This window comes from Salarias fasciatus, chromosome 8, assembly GCF_902148845.1.
Source record: "Salarias fasciatus chromosome 8, fSalaFa1.1, whole genome shotgun sequence".
NCBI classification, from domain to species: Eukaryota; Metazoa; Chordata; class Actinopteri; order Blenniiformes; family Blenniidae; genus Salarias; species Salarias fasciatus.
In genome coordinates, this window is record NC_043752.1 from 4722693 (window position 1) to 4730245 (window position 7553).

Here is a 7553-nt window from a genome sequence, read left to right on the forward strand (position 1 = left end):
GGAAACTAAAACTCATTGGCTGAATGTACTCAGTGGTTCACTTTAAAATGTTTGACTTTTAAAGAAGCACTACTGAATTACATCATGTGATCTGTTTTTCTTCCTCTCCTTGAGGTTTATGTGAGTAAAAGAAATCCACAAAATAAATCATCGCATAACGTATTTTCAACACATTGAATAGCACAATCATTTTTTAATACAATGGAATTAACAGAAAATTTATATAACAGTTACATTTCACTTTTGGAGCATGATAATGAACTAATGAATGAATACATTTTAAATGAAAGAAAAAACAGTAAACTCTTAACAATAATATCAGCCTCAATCAGCATATATGTGCCTTGACACGTGCCATAATTATTATAACTGGTATTTTTGCACAACAAAGAACAACGAAAACAATCATCAACATTTACGAATGATTATATTTGAACTTTATTTGAAGTTTTTTATGAGTTATTTTAATCAACAGAATTGTTTTTTCTTCCCTCATCACAACATATTGATTCTCGATCTTCTAAAATAATCAAGTAATGACAAACCCAACAGTGGAACCAGGTTGGAGGAACTTCTCACTTCATGTTCTTCACTGTTCTTTTGAAAACATCTTTTTTTTTTTGCAGTGTGAAGGTCTGAACACAGTTTGTGTCAAAGAAGACAGGAGTAAATGTTTGACTTATCATCCACTTTCTTGAATACTTCGTACAAATTAAATGAAGAAATAAATGAAGATTTAAACTTTGAGAATAATGTTCTTTCTTATCCTCCAAGACAAAATTAATTCACTAAAACTTGCCCTTCATAGATGAAGGACATATCCCTCCCAAAACCCAACAGGCCACATCCTGCTCATGACCATAGGTTTTTCATAAATTTTGACGCAGATCAACATAATTAGAGGATCTTCCAATCCAGAAGGCTGGATAAACTGGATAGAAGAAGCGAGTGTGGAAGGTGTGGAGGTGAGTCAGCTGGTTTGAGGACACCATGTAGAAGGAAAGACTTCCAGCAGGCCAGTCCAGAAATATTCCTACCCGGGTGCAGCCAGGGGGACAGGGTTCCTTCCAAACTGCCTTCATACTACCAAAAAAAGCGAGTAGTTTAGGGGGTGGATCCTCAACTACAGCATGACCAAGACCTAATGAGTCATAGTTATATCCCACAATACAAAGCTTATCGCTCCTTTGAATTCTCTCGTAGGCGACCCCTGTAATGACTGCTTCTCTGGAACTGTGGCTCCATTCGACCTCCCAGTAACTGCGTCTTGTCAAGGCCTCTCGGCACATGAACTGCGGTACTGGAAACCTTCTTGGGTTGTCAGGGTAGGACGTTTGACCGTCATTTGTGACCTTCTTGTTTTCCTCAGACAGAATGAGCTCGTTGCCCACAGTGTCTTGGTCCACAGTCAGGTCACAGGAGTCTGATGGAGAGAGCAGAACATTTGTTACTGAAGGTTCCTGGTGGTCAATAGTGGAGACCAGAGACAGTTCATGACAAGCTTTGAGGTAACCTGATCTACTCTGAGCATGTGCAGTTTGTATTACACATATCTATATCTGCATTAGATGTAGGAGCGGGATTTATGCTGAACCAAGATTTTGGATCTTTTCTCACTAACCCAGACTCATACGTTTGTGAGTAAAAACTGGTTTTCCTGCTTTTTACGAAGTGACATCATCTCATCCATAATCTCAAAGTAGACACGTGGAACTAGTTTGTCTTGGAGATGGAGATGGTTAAAGAGGTCTGAAATATTCCCAGAATGTTAAAAATTGATTCAATTGTCTGTGGTCTCCTCACCAACATCACATGAAAACACAACTTACACCAGATCAGATCTTCTTTATCTGTGATTTTCTCCACAGGACCAAGCACATCCTTCACAGTAAAATCTTCAGTGATCATCTTGGCGTCTTTGTACTGGTAGATCGTTGCTCCGATGTGTTTGTCATTTTTGATGGCTGCCACCAGAAAGCGAAACTCACTGTTGTTCTTGAACTTAGTTGCAAGTTCGTGGAAGATTTTGGCTTTTTCTGTGATTCGGTTGAACACCTCCTCTGAGTAGTACCACGGGACGTCATTGGCGCTGCTGGACTGAACTGAATCCAGGAATTGAGCCATTGCATCCAGACAGGGGTCAGCACTTTCCAAAGAGGTGAACACAAAGCACAGAGCTTCTTTGATACCTGGATTGAGAACTTCTCGATCCAGTTCGGACTGATTGTGGACGATCTTGATTCCCTCCATTATTTCCACGCAGGACCTCATGATGTTGATTTCTCTCTCTTTACCCTCCAGCCACTTGAGTAGTTTTTCATGACTAAACGGTGACGTGTCTCTGCTGTCAAAGAGTTGTCTCAATGAGCTCTCATCCTCGTTGCCTTCACGGATGGAGGGAAGCTTTGTCTCCAGGGTCTTTCGGAGGTTAGATGTGTAGTCATTACACAGCTTCTGGTAACGACTTAGGTCTTCTTTAATCTGTGGAAATTTCTCAATTATTTCATCAACCAGAGCATCATTACATCTGGATTTCATCTGCTTCATGTCTTCCAGAGTTTCTTCAACCTTCCTCACCAGACCAACACTGATGCCGCTCATGAGCTTCGGAGCTGTTGAAGCCAGATTTGTCAGAGGCATCAGCCAAACCTTCAAGGGAACGAGTTTCTCTGCCTGTGACTTCAGCAGCTTTGGCAGCTCTACGTAGGTCTTCACAGCTTCTTCAAATGTTGTCGGGTTACTTGGAAGATTGAGATCGCCATAAAACTTACAGGAGAACGTCTGAACCAGGGCTTTTTCTTCGTCGGTCAGCTGGATCTGAGCTTGTCCCTCCACATTGAAGGTAGGAATCTTCTTGATCACAGCTTGCATGCTGCCACTGATTTTTTGGACATTGCTGGAGTCTAACTTCTGACTGTCAAACACAAAGAAAGCGTTTGCCCCATAAAGGATGCCAGTGACCACATGAGTAGCAGAACTTCTCTCAATCAAACCTTCATCTGCACTGAGACGAGTCATTGACAGCTGTTTGAAGTGGGTGGTGGCTTTGTACTGAAAGGTTACTCTGCTCTGGTTCATGAACTTCTTCTGGTCTGTCAGGTATTCGGCAGATCCTCCGACTTTAATCAGACCTCCGAGGAAACTGGCTTTCACTGAAGCTTCAACATCCAGGAGGGACGATTTGGACTGAGTGGAGTCGGACGCAGAGATCTCAAAGGCACTGCTGCTCTGAAGGGAATCAGTTGTGTTTGCTTGTATCGTTGTTTGATCCCACAATGGGAGTCCTATAAAAGGAGACAACATCAGAGACACAATGCATAGATGCATAAATAAACTGTGGATTGACAATGAAGACACTCAATCCTGTTGCCAATTTGTTTTACAGGTGTAAGAAGAACCGGAGGCGTGCATTCAGCTTAACAGAAGCAAGCTCATTTGACAGGTAGAGGGATGACGGGGTTGTGACAAATCTGATGAGGCTGTTCTCACTGCTCACGCCTAAGCTTATATAGGGAGAAGTTCTCTACTTTCCCTACAGGGGGTGCTGTTCTCCACCCAAGTGCTTGATACTTTGACCTGCATGTCAGCTCTCATATCCAATTGATTTTGATTGTATTCATTTTATGTGAATTATGAATTAATCCTTTCAGTCTTATCCTGTTGCCACCAACATGATTTCCAACACCGCCTACTCAACATTATTACTCCTAAACTGTTTCGTATATCTGACAAATGTGAAAAAAAAAAACACCAGAAAATATGGAAAGACAGATATGTGGCCATGTAAAGTACATTACTGTACTTTATGCTAAATTGCATCACACAACCACTACTGAATTATTATTAATTCTCACATGTACCCACGCACGCACGCACGCACGCACGCACGCACACACACACACACACACACACACACACACACACACACACACACACACACACACACACACACACACACACACTTAGTGTACCTGAAGTGATACTGTCTCTTCGAGCATCATAGAGCATCCCCAGAGTGAACGGCTGGCCCAGAGCAGCAACCTGCAGGACCTCTGAGGACATGTCTGCAACCTGCAGACAAACCGACACATGAAATCCATCTGGGACACTGACACTGATTCATATTCATACTCTACTCCCAACTCCATCTGGAGTAGTACATGTCTAACTAGTCATAAAATAAAAGTAAGCTCAGTCTAACTTGGAGTTATTTCTCAGTGACTGCTCGGTGTTGCGGATCTTCAGCGATCTCAGAACAGAGTCAAAGACAAGAAATAAGTTTCAAAAGTTTATTGACAGTTCGGTCCAAGACAAATGTAGCTTGAGGGGGTCATTGAAAAGGCAAATCTGGAAACATGTGTCGGGTCCAAAAACACAAGGAACACCAGGAGGTAAGCTGGATCTCTCAACAAGATGTATGAACAGGATCAGTCACAGAAACACAAGTTAATAAAGAATATATACTCTGGGGAGGAAAGGACAGGTGAAGCACATGAAGGGAATCAGACACAAATGGAAACAAGACAAGAAAACAAATGTGCAGCAATGGAGACGAGAAAGGTGAGTATCAAAGTAAAACAGGAAAGAATGAAACAGGTCAGACTTGCAGAGACACAGAAGGAAAACTAAGAGAGAAAATGTTGTTTGGAGCTATTTTTAACTGAAATTACAAGTAAAACACATTTCTCTGATTCAAACCAGTAGCTGTGGTGTCCGTTCCGCAGCCGGAACACATCCAGTGTGAGCCCGGCGTATAGGACCAGAGGGGTTGTCAGCCTTCTTTAGTGAGAGGTTTATGTTAATGAGTTTCTCAAAAGTCACAAAAGTAAACCGTGTTTGATGTGTAGAATGCCTTTTCCTGTTGTGTTTTAAATTCACCAGAGACTAAGGCTGTGTTCACACCGAATTGAGTCGAGCCAGGACCCCTTTTATGAAGTGTGAATTTGTAAATCAGCCTCCTCATAAATAACTGAATCGTGTTCTCACCGGCGTCGAACCGAAGGGGTGTCAAACCAGACAGAAGCAAGTCGGGTGCCGGAAGGAAACGCGATACTTGTTCCAAAATAAGTGACATCAAAATAAAAGCTGTGTCGTGTTTTTGCCTTAATATTCTATTTTTTACTTCTTCTGGTAGAACACAGAACAAACAGCATGATGTAGTTATTATACGCTTCAGAAGAATGAACGGTTTTGTACCTCGTCACTGCAGGAAAGTCAAACAGCTCCAAAATTGCACAAAACAGCTCTCTGACCAGAGCGGCTGTGTTGCCAGATTGGACGGGTTTCCGCCAAATCAAGCTTCTTTTTTGAACACGTCAGACGGGTTGATGAAACGATTATGTGTTTATGAAGTGTTTTTTTTAATTATACAAATACGGTTTTAACGTGAATTTTCAACCGAGATGGCAGTTTGGGCTGCTTTCTATTGTGTTAAACGGGTTTATGGCACCAGATCGACATATCTGGCAACCTCCTCCAGCGGACTGCAGAGACACCGCAGACGGTGCTGCGGTGATTCCGTTCTGCAGACGCAACGCAGCCAGAAGAACGGTTGTTCTGTTGTACATGATTTTTCTGCAGACCATACAAATCGCCGACTTTCAGAAGGAAGCACAGACTCTCTGCCATGCTCGACGTGCGCGCTCAGAATAACAGTCCGTGTCGTGCGTTACGGAAGCCTCACACGGACAAAAGTGTGGCAAACGAGGAAAGCGAGCTGGACCCGGGGAGTGACCGTGTTCTCACCGCATGCAGATCGAGCCGGTGCCGACCTCGGACCTCCTCCTCCAAGCGGCCCCGGCTCCACCCGAAAGTAGGTCGCTCCAACGTGAAAAACGTGTTCACACTGTCGGTACCGGCTCCACCACGTCATTTATGTCGAGCCAAATGCTTTGGTGTGAACACAGCCTAACACAGTCTGTCTGAGACCTGAATATTTAATTGCAATCATAATGATGATAATTGCAGTAATAACAACAAATATCCATTCACATTTTTGTTCTGTTTATGTGCTGCAGATTGAACAAAAAGAACCCTGATAAATTATAGAATTCTAAACATAGAGATTGATATGTTCTATTCCGAGCTTCAAATAGAGCCCATAATGTTTGGAAATACACCATTTCTACAAGTATACATATCAGATGCTGAGTGTGTTTTCATGCAATTCATCACCATTCATTTACAGTCTACAAAACTACGAGGGGGTACCGGAAAGAAACCGGACCGTGTTTATAAAATTAAAACAAGAATGATTTCAGATTTCTGGTTGTTAAATGTCGCTACAGCATGTTCTTGTACAGATCTCTGCAAAGTATGGTCTCGCAAAGTTACACAGGGAAAGCACAAACAGCGCTAACTTCAACACAGCGGGACCGCTTCTTCGGAAAAGCACAGAATGACGGAACACATCACTAAACGCGATCAGCGAGCAAGAATCAGATTTTTTTTTTTTTTTTTTGCTGGGAAAAACAGCATCAGAAACACTCGCCACGGTCCAGGAGGTGTATAAAGATGATGCCCTGGGGAGAACGCAGGTTTTCCAGTGGTATGGGCGCTTTAAAAGGGGTGAAATGTCCATTGAAGACCAGCTCCGCTCTGGACGACCCGCATCCTCACGCACGCAGGAAAAGATCCACGAGGATCTTTTTTCTGGGAGCCGAACACAGCGAGTTTGTGCCGCCTGGTCAGTCTGTTAACCAGGACCACTACATCCAAGTCCTGAGGCGGCTCCGAGAAGCAGTGAGGCAGAAGCTTCCGGAGCTTTTGCGGGATGGCGCGTGGTGGCTGCACCACGATAGCGCGCTGGCACACCGGGCCCTGCGGGTAATGCAGTTCCTGGCGAAAAACGAGATGATCCTGCTGCCTCACCCACCCTATTCGCCGGACTTAGCCCCCTGTGACTTTCTTCTCTTCCCAAGAATGAAGAAAGAGCTAAAGGGGCGGAGATTTGAGGATGAGGAGGTTAAACAAAAATCGAAGGACGCACTGCACGGGATCATTGCACGAGTTTTCAAACGTCTTTGAAAGCTGGAAAACGCGGATGCAACGGTGTATTCAAACCAGTAGGGATTACTTTGAAGGCGACAGCTTTGAAAAATTGTTACAATTAAACACATTAAAAGTTAGAACCACTGTCCGGGTTTTTTTCCGGTCCGCCCTCGTATAATGTCCCTCAACAACATGCTTCCACTGAGCTTATAGTTTTTTTGATTAAGTGAACAGACTGCAGATCCGCAGCAGCTCGTCCTCACCTGGTGGCGCTGTTTAGATGGAGCAGGAGGGAGGAGGTGTTGGTGTTGTTGGTGTCCCTGGTGCTGCAGTCAGTCTGACTGTGGGAGCTGAGCCACTGTCACTTACTGTAGAGCTCCTCTGACTCCGCCCATCACACACCTCCTCACTCCTTATATGGTCATTATGTTTACGGGACTCACTGTGAATGACGCTGATATGAGAGCCAAACTGAAGCAATGGATGGGGGCGGGTGGTGTTTCCTTTGACATATTTATGAACATACTATGTCTATGTGCCTCCTTATATTTCCTTCTATTTCA

At 43.6% G+C, this 7553-nt stretch overlaps 1 protein-coding gene across 1 annotated transcript; it reads right to left on the reverse strand.

Annotated features, from left to right (window-relative positions):
• Positions 1-494: 494 nt before the first annotated feature.
• On the reverse strand, positions 495-7322 carry LOC115392935 (stonustoxin subunit beta-like). The gene is made up of 4 exons (XM_030097629.1): positions 7254-7322; positions 3972-4071; positions 1830-3284; positions 495-1423 (listed from the first exon to the last, which is right to left on the reverse strand). The coding sequence occupies exons 2-4, from the start codon at positions 4060-4062 to the stop codon at positions 870-872; spliced, it is 2100 nt and encodes a 699-aa protein (XP_029953489.1). The 5' UTR covers positions 4063-4071; positions 7254-7322; the 3' UTR covers positions 495-869.
• Positions 7323-7553: the final 231 nt, after the last annotated feature.